The 24,587-nt window shown below is 38.5% G+C and overlaps 1 protein-coding gene across 3 annotated transcripts in view; it reads right to left on the bottom strand.

The window, feature by feature from the left end:
- LOC126756473 (uncharacterized) overlaps positions 1-24,587 on the bottom strand; it is a 179,635-nt gene that overhangs the window by 21,099 nt on the left and 133,949 nt on the right. Inside the window, exon 1 of one of the 3 annotated variants that reach the window (XM_050469545.1) lies at positions 13,352-13,765. The exons of the other annotated variants lie outside the window; for them this stretch is intronic. Within the exon in view, the coding sequence (XP_050325502.1) occupies positions 13,352-13,414 (63 nt within the window). The 5' untranslated portion in view covers positions 13,415-13,765. Of the gene's footprint in view, positions 1-13,351; positions 13,766-24,587 lie in introns of those variants that run through there. 3 annotated transcript variants of the gene reach the window in all.

Raw genomic sequence — 24,587 nt, forward strand, 5'->3', positions numbered from 1 at the left:
CAGCATTAACACCAACAACAACATGAGCCTCGAAATCTAACTCTTGCCAACAGTTGCTACTTCAAACTGAGTAGGCAATTAAGAAGTAAAGTCCAAACTCTACAAGACTCATCATTCCCGTCCTGCCATATGGTGCAAAGGCATGCACGATGACAACAGCTGATGAGTCGGCGTTATGAAATTTCGAGAGATAGGTTCAGCGGAAGATTTATGGTATTTTGGGCATTGGCAACGGCGAGTATTGTATTCGATGGAAGGATGAGCTGTACGAGATATACGACGGCATTGACATAGTTCTTCGGCTTAAGAGACAGGGGCTCTAGTGGTCAGGTCATGTCGTCCGAATGGATGAAATCACTCCAGCTCTAAGAGTATTCGACTCGCCGGGTAAAGCAAAGGAAGATGAAGACCTCCACTCACTTGGAAAGACCACGTGGAGAAGGAACTAGCTATACTTGGAATCTCGAATTGGCGCCAAGCAGCGAAAAGGAATAACCATTGGAGCGCTGTTGTAAACTCAGCTATAACTTCGAAAGTCGTGTCTACGCCAATAAAGAAGAAGGATAATGGGCAATTGCCAAGATCGAAGCCTATTTCCAAGCAAAAATAATAAGAAAGAGAGAAGTATAGCACGAAAAAGTTGGAAGATCACTATAATAAATAATAATAAAATCGAATTTTCGTTTCAGAACAAAAGTATTTTTGTTTGAAGCCACTGAAAGGCTAATTTTCGAAAATATCGATCTAATAGTGGATATAGTCGAGTCTAAACATCATGTAAGCATGATTTCGATTACCCAGGAGCTAAACATATCACAGAAAACCCGTTTTGAACTAAATGTTTAAATAAGGCTGGCTACAAAAAGACAAGTTTAAATAATTCTCAAAACGTGGTTGAATCCTTACAAAATCGACCCACTCCTGAAACGGTTCGTTAGTGGTGATGAAAAGGATGACATCAATAGTCGTGGTCGAATCGCGGCAAAGCTGACGCGAATTGAAGCCAACAAAGGAAGCCAGTTTTGGCCAATAGGAGAGGAAGAGGAATCCTGTACCATCAGGGCAATGTCCTACGTGATTCGTTGCAACAGAAAGAAGGGTACAATAGATTTTTAGCGGTGGTGCAAGCCTCAATTTATTTCTATCTATTCATCAGAACCATGCCACCCATACCGCTAGTGACTAGCTAGAAGATTCAGTAGCTTGCTTGGAAGGTTTTTAAGCTTGCCTGGAAGCATGTGATTGATTCCTCTTGCTGTGTATGTTGAATAATTTTTCTGCTGAAAATTTACTGTTTACAAAAAACTAGTGCGAAGGTTTGTTTGAGAGTGGCATTAAGAAATTATCTTCAATATGGCAACAAGTCATCGGACGAAACGACGCTCATTAAACTTAAATCATTCTGACTAACTTTAATGAGGTATCCGCTTACTCTTTTGCTTCAGTTCAACTCGCTAACTTTGCTGCTGCTTTCACATGTAAATTTTTTGACAAGAGAGCAGAGAAATGACCAATCGAACACAGCTTTCATCAACAAATAAAAAATCCATTTTTAACATTCTAAAGTGATTTCGGTATAGTATATTCATTTGTGACTAACATGAATGTGATTTTGCATTCCTTTGTTTCATTTCATAATTCCCGACAAGAGGAAGATTTGCAATGGTTACATACATATGTATATATTTATTATAAGCCATATTTCTTTGTATTAAGATATTTGTATATATGCATAACTACATATATAACATTTATTATCGACTAACATGATAGGCAATTTTAATGAAAAAATTCCCATCAACACTTCGTTCCACAGAATTTGTAAATAATTGTAAGGCAAGTTTCATACACAAATATAATAAATATGTATGGACTTATACAAATGAATAATTGCGCTTTCATAAACATAAGAAATATGTATGAAGATAAACATTTTGAAAGTTATTAAAATTTAATAAAATTAAGTTATTACTAGAGAAACTCTAAATTTAGTGCAATGTGGGAGGCATAGACAATTTATTATTAAGTTAATCACTCTTTAGATTCTATGATATTTTAAGTATTTCGCTGATCAATAAACATAGATGTACACTATATGCTTTACAGTTTCCTCTCTCGTTGAAACCAATGATAAGATTGTTGATGAAGGTACCTAATAGGAACTTATGGTAAAGCATTTCGGTGTTTTGAAATATAGTATAAGAAACGTAACCTATTTGATGTTTCTTAAATAGCAAAAGCTGTAGAACTTACTATTTACCACTTGCGATTGATAGAATGGTACTTGGTCCTAAATACAATGGTATTTGGTCCATTCTACAGTCTATTCTTTAAGAATACATATGTATATCAAGGACTATATTACATCTCATCTTATCTGAGTGAATATATCTAAGATCAAAAGAAAGTATATCGCTCATATTTCAGTGTCCAAATTTTCGAATCACAACATACTGATCTGTAGGATTTTATTTAGAATACATGGTAGAAAATTATTATTTGTAAAAACTCTACTCTATAAATGTGATTCAATATGTTCTCATTGCTTAAATTCAGACTTCGTGATAGATTACAGTATAGCAAAGCAGTTTTTTGTACGATTCAAGGCAAGAATGTCAAGGAGTGTAAGGCAAACGCACAAATATTAGTCGATTTTCTTAGTTACCAAATTGTATAACCGATTTAAGAGCACGGAATTATTTTTTTACGAACTATATTTTAGTACCTTTTTACATATGCGAACTATTGCCTCAGTTTTTGTAATATTGATTTGAAATTTTGCACACCTCTTTTTCTTCCGAAGAAGCTATTTATTGGTCGGAACCGCTTGTATTAGACCACTGTAGCATATAGCTGCCATACAAACCGAACCTTCAAAGTCAAGTTCTTATATTGAAACTTTTTTACTTGACAAGAGATCTTAATGAAATTTGACAAATATTATTGTTCAGCACAATGCTACGAGGGCTGCTATATATATTTCTGGTAACACTAAGTGTTGCCAGGTGCAATCTGACATTTCCATTGGAAAGTTTGACATTTTTTAGCATAACATCACTCAGAACGTTTTGTCATTTAATAGTGAATTGTTTTATTTACAGGAAATTAAAAAATTCATCTCAGTCAAAAAATGGAATTAACTCGTGAACATTTTCGTACGATCATTTTTGACAACTTTCGACGTGGATTATCACGACAAGAGTGCATTGATGAACTAAAATCTTTGCATGGCTATGAAGCACCATCCTATAGCACTGTGAAAAACTGGTACAACGAATTCAATCGTGGCCGACGCTCGCTCAAAGACTAATTCCATGAAGGCCGTCCAAAAACAGGCGTTGTGCCAGAAAACATCGATGCCGTACGTGAACTGATAATGCAAGACCGTCATGTAACATACCTTCAGATAGAGACATGCCTATGCATTTCTCCCACCAGCATACATTCGATATTGCATGACACCTGCCGTAAAAAAGGTTTGTTCTCATTGGATCGGAACAATCGCTCAAAAAAAAGGCTCGTGTGGATTGGTGTACATCACAGGTGACGAATTATGGATCTATGCGCATGAGCCCGAAACAAAACCGAATTCGACAAAAATAAAAAAAAAAAAACAAAAAAAAAAAAATAAAAAAAAAAAAAAAAAAAAAAAAAAACATTTTCGTTGATAAATATGCCTATTTACATTATTAGGCCAGAAATATATATAGCAACCTACGTATAACCTCCGAACAAGTTTTTCAGATAGGATCAATATAGCACATACATATGTAGTTGATATACAAAATGACCAATGATCAAAATAAAGTGTTAGAAAGAACATTTTTTTCTTTCTGAAGGGTTCTGGTTTGGGAGCAATCGAAGTTAATTAGATAAGGTTAGGATGCCTGATCAAAGATCGCACGTGGACTACTATATGTAGTCCTTTGTGAGACCATAGAAAAGAAGAACTTCTGTGTTCGAACCATAAATTAGCAAAACGCTTAGTGGCTAATAAAAATTTGCACGTGCGTTTTATTTCCACTCCCGCCAGTTCAGTGGGATGTCTGAAGTTATGCGCTCCCAAGTGTTTAAGTCTTGACCTCACAACCGCTGGACAGTCAAGAAGGAAGTGTTGAGTTTTCCCCACTTCATCTTCTTTTATACAGCTTCTGCAGATTGCGTCGGGTAGAATTTCCAGCCTCAGCCTAACTGTAGTGAAGGAAAAGAGATCAATAGATCTCTTGCGATCTATCTTGTGGCAAAAGGCTTTTGCGACAGCGCATGTACCACTTCTGCGAATCCCAGCTATCAGTAGTAGAACACAAGAGGATACAGCAGCACCGATCCGCTCCCATTCTACCGATATCGGTTCTAGGGTGCCTTTTCTTGCTAGCTCATCAGCTTTACAGTTTCCTGCGATTCCGCTGTGGCCTGGCACTCATACCAGTCTTATCACAAAGACACCCGATGCTATTGATAGCGTGGTTAGGCACTCTTTGACCGGCCCTGAATGCACTGTTAATGAGTTCAAGGCTAGTATCGTCGCTCTGCTATCTGATTTGATGATCACTTCTCTGAATGAGGCTGCACTCCGGAGCAGTAAATCTACTGCTACTTTAATGACTGCTACGTCCGCCTGGAAGATACTGATCAGGAAGTCTAAGACTGGAGTTGATAGAGATCTGCTTACAGTAAATCCCTCCAACAACCTTCCTCCCAAGCTTTGACCCATCCGTCGGGAAGTCTCTCTCCTTCAACGGCTCTCCCATTCACAACATCCTCGCCAGCGGTTTGGCGACTCCATGATGCAAATGATCCGGTATGAAGTCGAAGTGAGTGAGTTTTTCCGAGTTGTTCAGACACGTTTTCTTTTAGGAACCCAGACTCTATGTGTCCGATGGCATCTTTCGCAGCCACACACCTTTCGTCGATCTCTACGGGCAATAAGTGCAAGATGGCGTCCCATCTCAAGGTTGGAGTGGACCTTAGTGCATTACGCATACTGTTGAGCGCCGCCCCTTGAACGCTTATTTTTTTCAAATATTTCAATTTTATCGATTTTAGGCATTTGTTTTTGCTAGAGCTTTCGTTGACTTGCCTAACGATTCAAATTACGATCCGCGATTTGAGGTTTTAGACTCTTGGAATACTATCAAGAAAATAAAGTATTATATTAATTTATAAAATTTAATTAATGAGCATGAGTAAATAGTTCTAACTAGTAACTTTCCAGGGACAACCCAAATGTTCTGGTATGAAATGAATTGATTGGGAAACACTGACTTCCGTATGGTATATCTGCATTGTATGTATGCAGAAGCTTGCATACATACATATAATTTTATAAATAGCACTCATATCGATGTGTGTGTGTGTTGTCAAGCGGCTGAGTGAATGCGCAATGTCATTAATATGTATTTATGCGTGTAGTAAGTGAGTAAGAGTGCTTAATCAAGCGGAAGTCAGATATTAAAATAAAAGAAAATACTACTGCAGACGCATATGATTATAGATATCACACACACACACATACACGCGCGAACAAACTGCTGACCAGTGACATTTAAAAAAAGAATAATGTATATATGCACATATGTATGTATGTGTTAGTGCGTAAGTATGTAAATAAAATATAAGCATTGAGCCAATATCACAAGTGGCAGCCGGCAAAGGAAAGTCATCAAAAATCATTGTCGTAAAATTCTTACACGATTCTCTAGACTGGCTGCCGTCAAGTGCCAAGTGCTTGCGCTCCTCTGCTAAGCGTTTTTCTTGTATTATTTTAGCACTTTGTTTTGCTGAACGTGGAAGTTGCTGTACCTAGTGTTGTTGTATTTACACAAACCTACATATATTACTTTGTTTTTGTTGTTGCCGCGCGGGTAATCTCTTGTTGGTGGTGTGATTGGCGCCAAAGCCCAGCGGTTGGGGCAGCATTGGTGGCGCCGCATTTTGGGTGTGGGTGAAACTGCCGCCACAGCAATGAGATTAGACACAAGACAGTAGCTAAGCAAATGACATGTTCGTTTGACATGACATGACAGGCGAGTTGGCACGCCAGAAGGCTGGAGGTCGTCTCAGCTATTTTGTGGCGCTTTGTGCTTTGACGTCGGTGTTCTTACTTCTTCAGCCTAATCTCGCTATGTAAGTTGTTAGTGATATTTATTTTTTAACTGGTTTCTGGGGTGCAGTTTTGGCTTAGTTACAATCACCAAGGTACGTACTGATAAATACGTACATAGTATATGATATAGGGAGCGATAAAAGTATGAGCTATGCATGCTGAGGAACGGGGCTGTACTGTTCCATTTTTTTAATTAAAATTAACTGCAAGTTTTTTTTTTGAGATTTTTGGTATGGTGGACTTTTTTATATAAAAATTGGAGAAACATTTTTTTCCTTCCAATTCAATGAGTGTTTAAATGAGTAGGTATAAATTCCCCCTACAATTACACCGCTCCATCTGGAAAAGTAAGTGCACATTCTAACACACTTTATCTAATATATAGTTTCAAAGCTTGGGAGGAAGGTTGGTGGAGGGGTTTACTGTCAGCAGATCTCTATCAACTCCATCGTCAGACTTCCTGACTATTGCAGTGTCTTCCAAGCCGAGGCTGCAGCCATTAAGGTAGCAGTAGATTTATTGCTCCGGAGTACAGTTTCCTTCAGAGAAGTGACCATCCACTCAGATAGCAGAGCGGCTGGCCTTGAAATCATTAACAGTGCCTTCAGAGTTGGTCATGGAGTGTTTAACCTCACTATTATTAGCATCGAGTGTCTTTGTGATAAGACCGGTATGGATGCCGGGTCATGGCGGCATCGCAGGAAATTGTATAGCTGATGAGCTAGCAAGAAAAGGCACCCTAGAACCGCTAACGGTAGATTGGAAGTGGGTCGGTGCGCCTGTATCCTCCTGTGTTCTACTACTAGATAGCTGGGCTTCGCGTAAGCTTGGCCAGCGCTGGGCCACCATCGGTAAATGCGCTGTCGCTAAAGGCTTTTGGCTCAAAATTGATTGCAAGAGATCTCTTTGCCCTCAGTAAGGCTAGTCCAATCATGAGACAGGACATTCCCTATTCGCGTCCATTCTGTAAGGTTGGGGATATTAACAGAAGTCATATGCAGAAGTTATATGTAAGACGATGAGGTGGAATATGTCTTGCGTTTGGTAGGTCTAGACTTAAACACTTAGGAGCGCATATCTTCAGACATCCCACCGAACTGGCGGGAGCGGAAATTAAACGTCTGTGCAAATTTGTATTGGCTACTAAGCGTTTTGCTAATTTATAAGCTCGAAGGCAGCGATTCTTCTTTTCTATGGCTTCACAAAGGACTACGTACAGCAGGCCACGTGCGATCTCTTTAGATCAGCAATTTAACGTAACCCAAATATACCAAACCACTATAAACCACATCTGAGGACACCACACTCACACATCTCCCCACACAGGTCAACATAACACACCACACCACACCGCTCCTGTACACCTCCGCTAATAAAAAGGATGGTCTCTGCAGCAGATTCACTTCATTCGATTATACTTTCCGGCACGAAAGCGATTGTACGCGCATCCACGTTCTCGATCATACAGCGAGCCACCGCATTTGTCAGCTAATTCGACACGTTAGCGGTCCTGTGCGCTACGGCCAAATTGACACAACCTTCGATTTAGCACTCCTCTAGCAACATTGTGACGCCGGGAGGCCCTCAACAACTTCCTTTTTGATTATAAACTTCGTCGCGACGCTTATCGTGAGCGCTACAGGGGTACGATTCAAGTTCAGTCCCCGATTTCATCGGACACCGCTCGGATCGCGATTACTTAGTATTGCAGCCTAAAAACAGGCAATTTTTGGGAATAATTAAGGAACTGTATCTTTTTTGAAGCAAAACGTAAATATTTAAAAATCGAACTACACATGATCTTCGATAACGTTACGACAAAGATTTTCCAATGCCACAGTAATCCTCAAAGAATTATATGAAACTTGTTTAAATAAAGATATTTCACATATGGATAAGGGTTATGTGGATGGGTAGAAGTCGCTACAGAAGATCCATTAATTGATCGAAGCTAGAAGGGAAGTTTTGAAAGAGAGAATTTTCTGTAAGGAGCTCTCTTTCAGTCTTGAGTCTGCTTAGCGGGCGCTGATCGACGAACCACTACTGGGCGATTGCCAGATCCTTTTGACTTAGAGTAGACCAGAGGATATCTTCTCAACTACTTGCTCCCAATCGCAGGGCTTCTTACTGAACATTGCAAAATAGGCATTCATGCGGTAAGGTTAAAAATCTTGGCGGATGAAAGTTGTATTGAGGAGAATGAGGTGAAAACAACCAGGCACTTTGTCCTCCATTGTCCAGACTTTGCAATGCTCAGGTTGAAACAACTCGACAGTCAAACCTTTGGTGAACCAGCTGACTTAGCTGAAACTAACAAATTTGTGATAGGCTCATTTGATCAGGTCAAAAAACTGGTCAGGTCATTGTATGGAGAACATGCAGAAGTATTTGATAGTGAGCGGATCATTTGTTTCCGATTAACCACTGCTACAAATTTGAAAAATGCTGTTTCGAAAAAATGCGTTTGAAGATATACAGATACTCATAGAGCGGATTGAACGGCTACACTTACCGATCTGGATGGCTTACCATTATGGCTAAAGATGTCGCAAAAATTCCCAAAGCATCGACCAATCAAAGTAGAAATCTGAAAACTAATATGAGGGTACACATAATAGTTTTCCGATTTCCCGACTTCCCGATTCAAGGAACTAGATGAGGTATCAAAATTTGATATCAAGTCTTTCTTAAAGTTCGCAAAGAAGCGTTGAAATTCTGTACGAATACTTCAGCTCGAATTACACTGAATCTTTATCTGGCATTAGTATGGAATAGTAGGTCTATGACATAGACTCTATGTGTACCTATATTACTCTTTGTGGTACATGTTAGACTTCTGCATACCGGTTGGGAGTTACTCCATGACGTAGTGCTTACGGCGAAGGTATTATATTTAATAATTTATCTGAAGAAGTTTTATAGATATATAACAAATGTTGTAGAACTTGACTAAGCAAACTTTCCACTTCTTCTTCTTTAATACTATAGTATAATAAACTCCGACCAGAATATTTAAGGGTGGCTTAAACTGTCTAATTCACACTGGTTATTGTTGTTGTGGCGTTAAATAACAATATCGAGGGGTCGCCTCGACATTTCTTAGCCGGATAAAAATCTGGGTCCGTTCTAGTTACATAGACTATCGTGGGGTTATTTCGATTTTATCGCTGTTTATTTACGCCAGTACTCTTGAAATAACGTAGTCGTGTATTGCAATAAAAGGATAGATAGACTACTTTCAGAAGCTGATTACTTGCTTCAAAGAATGTCACCAAACTTGTGACAAAAGCAACGGTAAGAGGGAAACGAATCGACCTGCATTAAGCGAACATTAGGTGTTGTGATGGAAAAAACGATTTAATTCACACTTTTTTGACAAAAATTCCGGAATGAAAACTCTAATATTTTCAGAATATGCTAATATGTACTAAGTGGTTTTCCAATATTAACAGACAGCTAAGATTGACTGATCTTCCCAACCGAAGTTGAGCCAAAGGATTTGTGAGACTCTATAAACGGTTAAAATTTATTCAGTTAGACAATCCAACAGATTTCCATTACCAGTTTCAAATTATTAAAGATAAAAGCAATGCGCAGTATACCACATAACTCATCAGAGACAACAAACCGAAGTCATCGCCCACCTATTTACCAGCGTAGACTGGCTTCATGTATCAAGCACTTCATTTGAATATTTGAATTGCGAAGTTAAATGCAAAGCATTTTGCAACAATTTATCATTAGAAATATACGCATAATTGAATAGCTTAAAAAATAGCTCGAAGCAATAAAAATTTCCAAACGTACATATGTATGTAAGCATATACCACAGCATCGGAACAACCCCAAAACGCAAAGCAACCACCAGCCATCGATGCTTTCATCTAGTGAGTTAGCGCTGTGGACTCCACTGGGGGCGCAGTTGTCGCAAACAAATCAGCGAGATTTTGGAAATTCCGCCTTGTCATTCGCTCAAATAGGCACAGTTACCACGACGACTTGTCGGTTGCACGCTGCCATAATTAGCATAAATGAATCATATGAGCCATAAGCTGACGTATTCTATGGCAGAATCATAACCGATAACTGCGATGGCGAGCAAAACATGCATATTCACTTCACAGCGGGTGAGAGGGGTAGAGTTGAAGCGAAATTAAAATAAATTACAAGTGTCAGTTGAGCATATCCTGTGGATCGGACAGCCAGTCCGTCAGGCGTCTGTGCCGAAAATTTCTTTAAGCACGTCTGTCCGGGAGATTGTGTGTGGTTTGAGTGTGTGACCGAGAGAGGAGAGGGAGTGTGTGTGCATCTGCATAAATATCAATTTGATGAGTATTCAAATGGACTTCATAGACGCACAAGTACTTGAGTGATATAAAGCAACAGGGGATGCCATTTGCCGATGCCCTTTGTGATATTGTTTATGTTGTTGTTAGCGTAGTAATACAATAACAAAAGACATTTTTTTGGGAGTTTGTGGAAATTTGAATGCCGCTTGCAAGGGTTGTTGGCAATTTTCAAACAGTTGCACGAATTAACAAAACAAATCCTGGCAACATGTTGCATTGGTGCGAACATAATGCCATGTTTTGACAAAGCCCCGAGCATACCGCACAGCTCAGGCGCAAGCTGGCAGACCTGTGGGCGGGTGGCAAGCAGTGGATATGACATAAACCGGCTAGAGCGCCAACTTGGCTTTGCCGACTTTGGCAAACAACAGCAACAAGACTAGGCGGAAAGCAACGAGGCCTAGGAAAGGACACGAAGCTGGCGGGGGCGGCAGTGGCTATATCCGTTTGCGTGTGGCATGTGCACGTGCGCCGCCGAATGCACTGACAATGCGGGGTGGGGAAATTTTTTATATTTATTTGTTGCTGTTTTTGTTGGGTGTGGGTGCCAAGGTGGTTGTTTGGCTGGTTGCTTGGTTCGTTGAGCCCACCACAGCACAGGAAGGGCTTAAATTTTATACTTGTTGTGGCACATAGTCGCCGTTCAGCTTGAGTAGATTCGGCTTAACTTCGACTTTATAGAAAATATGAGGCGGAGATTTTCCGAAAATATGAACATGCGTAATATTTAATTAACATTAAGCATTAGCATTAAAATCACTGGGTGGTGGTGAGTCTATGGATTGCAAAGCCACAGATGAATGGCACGAAACACTTGCTGTTTTTCGTAATTTTGATAAATATGCATGTGTAAGAGTGTCTACAAATGAGTGACTGTTCGGGATTTGTGAAAATGAATTATGAATGTTGTAGATTTATTGTTGCCGTGCTGACATTTAGTCAGAGCGATGGGGAGCAGTGGAGTGCCGAAACTGTCAAAGCGTTGATTATTATTTGATTGCTTTATGCCTGAGCTCGCTGACCAAAATTGATTGCTAAATAATTGAAAGTGACCACAATTGCGCAAAAATAAAAACAAATTAATAAAAAACATTAACTTCGGCTGCACCGAAGCTCGAATACCCTGTATAGCTGGATTTCTTTAAGTACAGGAGAGTATAAAAGGATATTCATCTAGATTTTAATCTATATGCTATAGAAGTCTGATCTGCACAATATATCATAATTTATGCTCCTGCTGGAATACTTTTGCAGAAACCATCCCTGTAGCTCAGTGCTTACACCGGAGTCGCCTAGTAGGCACTTCAAGAGATTTTTCATTGATTACGTCGACGATATTGAACAGTACGCCGACCAGGCTTCAGACGTGACAAACTTAAGACACGCACAGACCGCCATTTACAGTAGAGCTATCAATACCTTCATCGACTCCCTCTTAGTGAATGGGGTATTTGCTTCGAAAATCTAGAGTAACCCTCACGCAACTTCGTTCTGAATATTGCAGCAGGTTTAACTCCTACTTATTCAGAATCGACCCCAATATACCAAATATATTATATATATATATTATATAAATATATATTCAATTGAAAAGTCTCCGACCTGTAAAATACATTATTTTGACAAAATTCGGTTTTTTTATTCAACATAGTTTTCTTCAAGGCTGATACACTGATTATAGCGTCCCTCCAACTTTGCGATACTATTTTTTAGTACGTTTTGTCCTTTGCTTCAAAATAGGCCTCAGTTTCGGCGATCACCTCTTCATTCGACAAAAATTTCTTCCCAGCGAGCATTCTTTTGAGATCTGAGAACAAGAAATAGTCGCTGAGGGGCCAGATCTTGAGAATTCGGTGGATGCAGAAACAATTCGAAACTGAATTCATAAATTTTTGGCCTCATTTTCACTTATGTACTTGTGACACGGTGCATTTTCTTGATGAAACGGTACTTTCTTTTTCTTCAAATGCGGCTTTATTCGTCGATTTTGTCCTTCAAACGGGTAGGTAACGCTATATAATAGTCACTGTTGATGGTTCTACCTTTTTCAAGGTAGTGCATAGCCTTGCCAGCCGACTTTTGCGTTTTTTCAAGCTGTGGAGCGGGTTCATTGGATGAACGTCAATTCGACTTCAGTGTGAAATGATGGACTCATGTTTCATTCATTGTGACATATCGACGCAAAAACTCGGGCTTATTACGCTTGAACATCTCCACACATTGCTCCGAATCATCAACTCGTCGTTGTTTTTGGGCAAAAGTGAGATCGCGTGACACCCACTTTGCACAGAGCTTTCTCATACCCTAATATTCGAAAATATTATAATGTACACGTTCAGTTCATTCACCAAATTTGGTATAGATTATTTTCTAAGACAACAATGTAATCTCCGAAGAGATTGTTCAGATCGGTTATCTATAGCATATAGCTGCCATACAAACTGAATGATCGGAATCTAGTGCTGGTATGGAAAACTTTTGCATTTGACAAGATATATTCATGAAATTTGGTATGAGTTATTGTACATACAAATAATGTAATCTCCGAAGAAATTGTTCAGATCGGTTAACTATACAATATAGCTGCCATACAAACTGAACACATAGTTACTAAAAGAAATGTACCTGTGAAGGGTATATTAGCTTCGGTGCAGCCGAAGTTAACGTTTCTTCTTGTTTAATAATATCTGAAACAATGAAAAAATCTTTAAACTCTTTAGTGCTCGAAAAGTAAATGTAACCAGTATAAATATTGTCCTACCGACAATATAACTGGTATAGTTTCTACTATTGAGTCAACTGTATACCATTTACGCCAGTCAATAAGTTTCTCACTTTATTGAAAAAAAAACATCAAACTTCAAACGTTCATCTCTACACACTATTAACCACTTACCGCATTGCAGCCGAAATTGGCGTATTTCACAGGTTTGTAGTGGAAACGTGGCATAACAAACATAACAGCTGTCAAATTGAAATTATCCTCAACAAAAAAAAAAAATGTAACCAACAAAAAAAAAACACTTAATTTCTTTCTTAATTAATTGAATATGCCGACTACATGAATTAGTATATTCCTTTATTGTTACGATTGCACTAAAATAATAAAAATTATTTATATTTTCGTTTTGCACACGTGTTCTCCCTTTTACACCAGACTTCTTGCGCGTTCATAAATAAATAAGTACAACAAGCAGCGCGAGGGGAAAATGAAAAATTAAATAACACAACAAAAAAATCGAGAATGAACCGTCGTAAATAAATAGTAACTAATGTTAGTGCGCTTTGGAAACCTGCCGCTCGCAAACTGAAAAGCAGCGCTGAAACTAGCAAAAGCGTCTTGCAAAAGGTCGTCGGCATAGCAATCCACACAAATGCTCACAAATAAATATGTATGCATGTATAAAGGAGGAACAACCCTCGCTAAAGTCGCGACATGTCGTGCAGCCGGCCGGCATCTCGTGACCACTCAGTCTCACAACCAGGCGGCGATTCAGACATTCAGCTGTTGGATGGCGCTCAGCTGTTCGTGACACTGAAATATTATTGTTGTTGCTTCCCTACAGGCAGGGAGTGTGAGTGCATCTCGGTGAGTGTAGTTGTTTATTTTGATTTGCCTTGTAATCGATTAGGAGTCGCGGGGGTTAACGGGTTTAAGTGATGGCAGGTTAGAGCTGGCGCTGCTGTCAAACTTTGACGTTTGCTTGGACGAGTTGCACTTTGATAAAAATTTTGAGTGAAAATATTTTAAAATATTAGAATGCCAGAAAACGACTGAAAACGACTGAATATACATATGTATGCCATAGTGCCTAGCTGGACAAACTGTGTGAGAAGGGATATACTAGATAACTACATATGTTCCAAATTCAAAAGGTCATTATCCAAAATTGGAAATGCCTTATTAATTTGAAATATAATGTTGACAAAATCAACAATTTTTACTTGAACTTGACGTACAGATGGGTCTAACGTTTTAATCGGATTTTAGGGCTGTAATTGTATCAAGGCTTCTTTAGGAACTTTTTCTTTTTTTGGACCTAAAAATTTGATGGATCCAAATTTTTAGATTGTTTTGTCGTGTATTTTCGGTTTTTGGCGAACAACCCGAGATATAGTCAAATTAGATTAGAGGGTGAAGCTTATGGAACCCAAGACTTGCCGGATCGATAGTACCAATAATAGTGGAAAGCCTGCGATGGATTAAACACCAAATATAAGAAAAGTTTAAGCTATAGTCTTTAAATCAGACAAGAAAATTGAAAAATATAAATGTACATTGGGACAAAAAACTAACCAGAAATTGTAATTAAATTCCCAGGTAAATGACATTGCAAAAAATTGTATATTGCTAAGTTGGTAGCACTGTCCTTAATAACTATGCCGAATATGAGCGCGATCTCTCGACCAGTTTGCTAACAGCAGCTGTTTAAGTCAGTATACCTCAGTAGAGCGTTGCCAATTTTACAACGAGTAACACTATCCAACAAAGATTTTGTCCCAAATTTTGTATTTCTAACCAAATTTCGTGTGCGGAATCATTGCGAATGTTGGAAAAGACTTACGGTGATACAGTTTTAACAAAAACTTAAGCCTAGAATGGTACAAAGCCTTCAAAGACGGTCGAGAGATCGATGAAGACATGTCTCGTTAGGGACGACCTTCGACCTCTTCAACTGATGAAAATATTAAAAAAAAGTGAAGGATATGGTGCTTGAAAATCGTCAGTCAAGTGTTAGAGAGATGGCAAGAGACCTCTCGCGAGTCTGCTCGAATGATTTTGGTGAATATTTTTGGTATGAAACGCGTTCTTGCTCGACTCGGCCCGATAACGCTGCATTTTTTTCAAAAATAATACCATAAAAAGGTCTTTTTGGACATGCTTGTTCGTGCGAATTCCGATCTCACATTCACATTATAGCTTCCGATGAAATATGGGTTTATGAGTGTGGCATGTAAACAAGTCAGCAATCATCATAATGAAGGGGAAAAACGAGCGAAACCAAAAAACCACGCCAAAGCCGCTCAAAAATTAAGGTGATGCTCATTTTTTTTCGATACTCGCGGTTTGGTGTATCATGAATTTGTTCTGGAGGGACAGACGGTCAATATGGAGTTATATTTGGACGAATTGTGGAAAAAAATTGGTGGACTTTACACAATAATAATGCAGCATCGCATCGTGCCACGATTGTAACCGAATTTAAAGCCAAAAATGAATACCATCGATCAACCACCGTATTCCCAGGATTTGGCTATTTTATTTGTTTATTTTTCTTCTTCCCCAAACTGAAATTGCCGCGCCGTTAAATCCGTTTTCAGTCGATCGAAGAGATAAAACAAAATTTACTGAAGGAGCTGAAGGCCATCCCAAAAAGTGCTTATGAAAAGTGTTTCGATGCCTGGAAAAATCGTTGGCGCAACTGTATTACATCTGATGGGGATTACTTTGAAGGCGACAAAATAAATATTCAGACAAGAAAATCGACAGATGAGATCAAAATTTAATTGTATTGTGGTATAGAATTCTTAAAGTTTCCTGTTATTAAATATTTTAATTGATTCCAAAGAAAATATGTACACATATACATATGTATATTATTGTGGGTAAAAAAATCGAATATTTTTTTAACATGGTGCTCTCAAAAATTGGTCGTTAGATACCTTTACGAAAGGCTCTTCAAGTATGAGCTCTTAATTGTAACAGGAGCATCCTCCGCCTAACGGTTTTTTCAAACCAACTGACAAGTTTAACATTTTTAAAAAGCAAATTCTTACATCGTGGAAACATTGAAAAACATGTTTATGCTTTTTTAAAATAAATGTATGAGAAGCTATTTTATTTATTCTACTACATACATATGTAAGTATATTAACATATAAATACGTAAGTTTGTAATATGTTTTCCTACACGGTTTTCATACGTAATCTACACGTTTGCGAGTTTATTTCAGCTTAATTGTGTAAAATGATATTTTATATGTGATTTTTTCAGTTTTAATAATCTTACAATGGCATTTTGTTCTGAAGGGGCATCGGATTTCAAAGCACTGTCAAGCATATTGTAGATTATTTGTCTTTTGTTTTGGGCTCATTATGCTATAATCAACATGACTTCTAAGCGTAACGTTTTCTATTTGTTTTTTTTTTTTATTTTCTCTGTTATTTTCCTTGACGTACAGGCACATAACGGCAAAAACGTTTGTTGTGTGTGTTATTTATAGAAATCAGGAAGTTATGTGCACAAATATAAAAAAATATAATTTTAATAATTTATTGCTGAAAAAATCTTTGAAAATCCTTCTTCTAGCCTTTCTACTGACTACTGACCACTGCCTGCAATGAAAATATTCTAAACTGGATCGTTAGGGTTTTTAAACCTTATTAATTCTCAGATAATGATTTCCGGTAATACTGTTCGGAAAAGCTATATTAATCCTTCGCATGCGCTTGCACTTGATATCATCTGGTGAATTTTGATTGTTGAGAAATTACATCAGTTGTTTCGTAGGTTCTGAGTAAGAAAGTTTTATGAGAAGTATTTAAAATATTTAGAACACACCCAAACATTATAACGAATACATAGCTCCCAAATTATGTCCATCAAATGTGAACCACCGAACAAAACTAAGAATTTTTTATTATTATCGTTTTCCATCACACCCGTTTCTATTATCCCTCTATGTTCATATGTATACTAGAGACAAAAAATTAATGAAGATACTGCTTAAGATATTTTACCGTTGTTAATAACTTACGTCAAAATTTTTATAAAATATAGGAACTTGATAGATTTAGATTTAGTCATCAGACCATTTCTCCAAAAGCAGTTTTTAGAACTCTGTCTATTGAAATAGTCGCTGTAGTCTTTTTACTATCTATCTTCAACCTTTAAGCACGTTTTCGTCATAAGAAAGCTTATCATGAAACCTATTGTCTTGTAGGAGTCTTGTCAAAACCTTGACTTTCTTTCTTATAAGATCATGGTGATCGTCCTTTATGAAGGGAAAAGTTCGGCCGTGCTTCTTCCTCTTCTATAGCCGAGTTAACAACAGCGCGCCAATCGTTCTTCTTTTTCGCTGTTTAGCGCCATAAACCAAATGTAGAAAAGTCCCTCTACACCTGGTCTTTCCAATGGGGTGGATGGCTCCTTCTTCTGCTGGGAATGATGAGGGACTTGTAAAGTTTGGTCGTATTCTTTTGGAGAGGAATTTACTTTCCAATTTCCTATTCAGTCCAAAATAGCACTTGTTGGCAGGAGTGATTCTGCGTTGGATTTCCAGGTTTATTCTATATGGGCCATTGAAAATATACCTTCGTCTATTGCCAATAAGATCCCCATAGATTTACTTGCAAAGGAGAGTACTCTAGCTACGGAAGAAAGACAGAACAGAAATACACAAGACAATAGACGATGAAGAAAAACTTAAACTATGGCAAGATCGATGGACAAAGGAGAGCTATGGAAGATGGATCGTCAAATTGATCAAAGATATAGAGATGGGGCACAGTAGAAAATACGGCGAAGTAAACCTCTATATAACACAGATGCTATCCGGTCACGGATATTTCCGAAAATACCTGTACAATATGGGAAAAACTGGAAGTCCTACATGTTACGAGTATATTTATTGAGACGACCCACTTGAAGATGCAAAGCACACCTGTTTTAAGTGCAACCGATGGAAAGAAGCACGGAGGATACTACAGGTAAGAAACAAGCTTGGACAACTAAAAAATATTCCGTATTTATAATGGAAAAAAATGGTAGCTAGCGGCGAAAATTGGGAACAAATTGCCTCGTATGTAGAACCGTACTCGCTTAAATATATCGCAGCCCTTCGAGATGGACGCGTCATGGTTATGTATTCTTCCACAAATTGTATGTAGAGTTTAATTCGAAGCTCTGAAAAGTGCGTTAGTTCTTTAGGGTTGTTCGGTATTAGTGCATACGCATGACAGCACTGCATCTGAGAACCCTTTTTTCTCAACATTGCAACAATCAAAATCAATAATTTATCGCGTAGAGTGGGTGTCATGTAGTTTGTTGTCACGCGTCTCACGAATTTTGCATTTAATTTTAACGCTCTTTAGCAATTTTATTGAAATAAGAGCATGATGAACGGGCGGAAAAAAGTATAATGAAACGGACCGAATGTCAAATAACAACTACAAATATTAATGCAAGCTTGTTTTGAAATAAATTAAAAAGGGGAACTTAACACAAGGGTAGTTTGCATTATTACAGGGTTGTTTTGCAAATGACACCAGACGGTAATGTGATGAATCATAAGTGCAAATAAAACGCGAAAAAACGCACGCAAACTATGCCATGCGAATGAATTTTATAGAGTTTGTGCTGAACTTCAAATGATGTGGTGTGTTAGGAACGAACATTTTTCCAAAGTTAGCAAAATATTGTAGTTTTTAGCAACCTTGAAGAGTTTGTTGAATTTAGAGTGGGTTAACCATATCGAATGATGAGAGTTATATGAGAAAATGTTACTATAAGTTTCGCTTAGAGTCATTATAAAATACTAACTCTTAAATTAACCGCAAAATGCTTTGGCCGTTGAGTTTTGACATTCAAGTCCAGGTCTTGATACCTTTAGAAGTTACGAAAAATTGCATAATACCCAGTAATATCTTCGGAGCTTTTTGTGCCTTTTTTGATTTACTGAGACGCTTGGTTAGAATAAGAAGGCCCGGGGTATAATAGGCTAGATGTCTCTCTGCAATCTCAAATTAAAGTCTTTATAGGTGTGATTGGTTGAACCGAAAGCTAGCCCTGAATTGACTGTTTCGATTATAACAAATATGACCCAACGTACCTTTCGTAGAAGAGACCGAATTTCATTCAGCTTCACTTTTTGACGTTTCGTGTCTTGGAATAAATTTTCTGTTGTCCAATAACGGCATTTTAGCTTAATAATACTGCCACAGCTTGAAATGGGTTTTCTGCCTGACTAAAATTTCCTTCTAGAAACCAGGTTCAGTGTCTACCGACAGTTTGACCACTTTTCAAGCGATGCGGACGTCAGGCTAACAATATTTTAATACCCTTCATAGGCTATATTAAGTTCGCCGCTATGTTTTTAACACGCAGAAGGAAACGTCGGAGACCCATCATATCCGGCTGTCTGTATTAGTCTCTCAGTTTTTGAGATATTGATCTGAAGTTTTACACATCCTTTATCCCCAAGAACTGAACAGTATGATCTTCACAAAATTCAGCTTTAGTTATTGTCCAAGCCAACGGTGCAATCTTCGAAGACGTTGTTTTCGTCTTAGCTTACCCTTCACAAATACAAAAGATTACTTACAAGAACTTGATTTTGATCTATCAGTTGGTATGGTAGCTTTATGCTTTAGTAATCCGATCAGAACAATTTTTTTGGTAATAAAATGAAGTTTCACGGATCGCGAATGCATTTTCCTTTACGCAGATATGGCTATTTTGCTGAGTAATAACTCATCCAAAAGTTTTTGTATCAGGTTCAGTGCCAGCCATTCTAACGATAGTTGGAATGTATTACAAGCGACGTGGACGGCAGGTTAACAGTATTCATTGCGCTTCAAAACGCTTCATAAAGTATTTCTACCACTGAGAGCGGCGACCATTAGATTCGGCTGGATTCTAGGTAACAGTCTTTCTGATAATTGAAACGTTCAAGCGTTTTGGTCATTCGAGCGTGTTGGTATTTGATGGCACAATAAATAATTTCAGACCCTTTGAAATCTATGGAAAAGATACAAAAGTGTGGAAAAGGGGGTGCCAAATAAATTGAATGAAAGAAAGCCGAAAAAACACTTGTGAAATTTTGCTTCAGAGACACGAAAGAAATCAGTTTTGCATCGAATTGTCACCTGCGATGAAAAATGGATTTATTTTAAGAATCGAGAACGGATAAAAGCATGGGTTAATCGGGGACAAGCATCAACATCGACTACAAAAGCAGATCGATTCGGTAAGAAGGCAATGCTCTGTGTGTGGTGGGATCAGAAGGGTATGGTATATATCATGAGATTCTAAAACATGATGAAGCTGATAATACTAATCGCTACAGGTAATAAAATAATCAATCTGAACCATGCATTGATCGAAAAACCACCAAAATGGACCAGCAACCGGCAAAGTAATTTTGTTACACGGCAATGCATAAACAAAAGTAAAATCGGTTCAGGATACAATCAAAGTACTTAGCTGGGAGCTGCTGCCACGCTCGCTGTATTCACCAGACTTCGCCCCTTCCAATTACCACTTGTTTTCATCGTTGGGATACGCATTGGCTGAGCAGCACTTCGATTCCTAGGCAAAAGTCGAACTTGGGTGTCTGATTGGTTTACTCAAAAGACGAACATTTCTATGATCACATGTTGAGATTCTCTGTACGGTTTTTCAATAAGAGCGCTACAAAAGTTTTTAAGTAAAACAAAAACGGGTTGGGATATCAATGAAATTCTTTATGTCATTATGTGTGGGTCTCAATTATTTTTTCATGGTCACCACAGCACGCTTGCAGAAGTCTAGACGCTGAACCCAATTTTTGACGATTTTCAGGCAGAAATCGGCCGATACTGCTGCAATTCACGTTCGATATTCGTACGAAGTTCATTAATCGTCGCTGGCTTCTTGGCATTGACCATAGACTTGACGTAGTCCCACAGGAAATAGTTCAACGTCTAAAGTCAAATCGCACGACCGAAACGGCCAATTGACTGGGCCATTTCGTGAGATAACACGTTCACCAAACTTGATTTTCAATAAATCGATTGTGACATTCTCTGTTTGGCTTGTGGCGCCGCCCGATTAGAACCATATATTGTCCAAGTCCATATCATCCATTTCGGGCCAAAAATATTCGGTTATTCATTGAGCGGTAGCGATTCCCATTCACAGTAACGTGCCGGTCTTGATCATCACGGAAGAAGTACGGCCCAATGACGCCGCCGGCGGCCCATAAACCGCAACAAACCGTAATTTTTTTGGGATGCAATGGCGATTTATGGAGTGCGTGTTTCGCTTATTGACAAAACCGTTCAGCCAGAAATGAGCCTCATCGCTGAAGATTATTTTTCGATGAAAATCCAGATCATTTTCAAGTTGGCGCTCAACCAAATTCACGGACATACGACGATTCTGGTGGTCGAGCGGCTTCAGTTCTTGCGTCAATTTGATCTTGTAAGGATGTAGGCCAAGATCTTTTCGCAAAATTCGCCACAACGACGTCACAGAAACGCCCAAACGCTTGAGAACAACGTTTGAGAGACTGATTTGGGTCTTCCTCATTTTTGTTCCGTGCCTGTGGATTAAAATTTTTCCGCTAGACGTTTAATAGTTGATCTGACTGGACTATATGACCACCATAAATTGGACGTAGCGCTCTTAAAGTTGAGGCCACTGACTCCGAATTTCGGTAGTAAATTTTAATGATTTCGACTCGTTGTTGAATCGTATATCTTTAGATGATGAAATGGCAAACCTTACTGTAGAGAAATGTCAAAAGAACGGGAAAATATGGGGTCGTTCGCTGTCAATATCGGTCTACTATTGTAACGTCTCTATTGAAAAACACGTTCATAATCATACACTGTGGAAATAAATATTGGCTAATTAGTCCTAAGCAGTAATTTATATAATAATTTCCACGGCATGAATTTTAAGGCGCCAAAAAAGAAGAGGTTATGAGAGTATGAGTATTTCTATTGAGTGATCAGATGAATAATATGGTTTATGCTAGAAATACTAAGATCTTTCTCTACGGTTTACTAAGTTATGATTTCAGCATACCTCTATGCCGTTTTGAACACTTCACCTCCGACCAAAACCTGTCGGAGTAGTTGAAATGCTGTAAAATTCACTTCAACTTAAAAATATTTGTACTCTAAATTCTTTAAATACACTTTCATTGACACACATATGACAAAAGTGCACACTTCGGTCCAAAAAAAAACTCAAAAATTTACTGTCAAATTCTCGAGCTGCGTAATTGGCTGTTGCAACACCTATTACACGCCGCCAAACCCGCCCAACACCTATTATCCACTCCATGTGCTGGATGTGGGTTGTCGAAAACATCCTTGCCACACGCTAATTAGCCGAGCTGTAAATTTTAATTAGAGGCAAAAATCTTAAAGTACACACTCGAATGTGGCATGTGTCCTTCCAACTGTAACCCCCTCCACACACCGCACACCCAGCATCCACCACGCACATTACAAGGCGCGCACACAGTTGTGCTTGGAGTGCCAAAAGAGTCACTTCAATGTTGGCACATGAATGCGTGAATTTTTCTGGGACATTAAACTGAACAGATACTTGAAATTAAGATGAACGAGCGCCGCAAAATCCCTCCCAAAAACAATACATACATTTATTTATGGAAAATAAAATGCGGCAAAGTACTGAGAAATCAAGAGGAAAGAAATAAAATAATCAGCGTGAACAAAAAGTTGAAAAACGCCGAATGCACTCGGGTATCAGCGGCGCTCAGACTGTATGACGCGAAATTAGCTTTCGCTTTCAAGTGGCAGCGGCATATGTTTGCGCAAACACGCCCACTTGCATGCATATAGACATACATATGTACAGTTTTTTTATAAAATTTCAAAAAGAAAGAAATTGAAAAAACATTAAGTAGCATACTTCGAGTGCGAGTGCGAGTACCCGGTACAAGCCGCGAATTCAACGCTGCATAATGCACTCAAGCACTCAAGAGTCTATTATTTAGTATGAGCGTGACGCGGAATCGAGCACAGTGGCAAACAAGTCCGTCAATGAGCTTATCAGCATAAAGGTGTTCTTAGAAGCAGACTTACATACATACATATGTGCGAGCGTAGAGTCCTTGTAGGAAAATTGACTGGTTCAGAACTAGTTATGGTCTAGTGTTTTGAACGCCATTACTATTTTGAATTGTTGTGTTTCTTCATAAAAGCTGCTGAGAGATTTTTCATTGTTATTTTATGTCACAAGAAGTCTCCTTTGAAAAGCCTTTTCGAAAGTTTCGAACTGGTAAGAAAAAGTCAAAATTTTCATAGCCGACGAAGAGAAATATTTAGCGTTTTTTGATTTTTTTCAATTTTACAATTACTGCATTTACTTTTCTGATATTCAAGGAAGCATGAAATGTGTTCTCTTTCATAGATTCCTTACAGTTTCAAATGTTGTAAAGTTCTTTGGTTCGTTGCCATTAGGAGATTAGTCGATATAAAAAGACGTTGTCTAAATATTTCTGTGAACTAGTTGAGAACTATCGCGAAGTCGTCACTTGAAGCGAAAAAAAGAATTTGTTCGTGTGTCAATTAATGATTATTATTGTAGGAGTTCCCTACAAAGTTTTGGCAATTTTTTCGAGTTATGGTAAGGTTAGCTTAAGTTAGATTCATTGGCTGATCCTCAAGATCCGTATGGATGAAAACACTCTCGAATTGGCGCCAAATTGCGAAAAGAAGAAACGACTGGAGCGCTGTTATTAACTCGACTATAACCGCTTAAGTGGTGTCTACGCCAGAAAAGAAGAGAAGATCTTCAAGTTAAGTAACTGACGTAATTACTAGATCTTATGTGTCGACAAAGCTCACTAACTTACCTTGTGAAATCTGAAGTGTTTTAGGACAAAGGATGTGACAGTCAAGAAGGAAGTGTTGAAAGGTTTCTATTCCGTCTATTTCCAAGCAGCCTCCAGTACTTTCAGTCGTTATGGTTTTGAACCTTACAAAGTGGAAAATGAAAGGGCAATGACTATGAACCGCTAAAGCTAGAGGTAAATTAATCCTGCTGAGACACAGTTATGTACGAGCGAATATGCATCAAAATTCCCACGATTCCATGAAATGCGGGTCTAAGTAACCGGAACGGAACCGTATTTTTATCCGGTCAAGCACTGTCAACTCGGCACCATGTCTTGAAATTACTACAGAAATTTTTTCTGCCGCTACAACAACAACAAGAAACTGTATCAAGAATTAAGTTGATACCGCTTACATTGAGGTTAGTCTTTCCTTAACTAAACTGATTCTGATATTACTGCGACTACACTAGCCTTGAGCTCGAAGTCCGTACGCTCAGATTTTGAGCTCAAAGCTAGCTGCTAGAAGGAAACTCATTTTTCTGTGGTTGGACTCTGGA

Source organism: Bactrocera neohumeralis, chromosome 4 (assembly GCF_024586455.1).
Source record: "Bactrocera neohumeralis isolate Rockhampton chromosome 4, APGP_CSIRO_Bneo_wtdbg2-racon-allhic-juicebox.fasta_v2, whole genome shotgun sequence".
NCBI classification, from domain to species: domain Eukaryota; kingdom Metazoa; phylum Arthropoda; class Insecta; order Diptera; family Tephritidae; genus Bactrocera; species Bactrocera neohumeralis.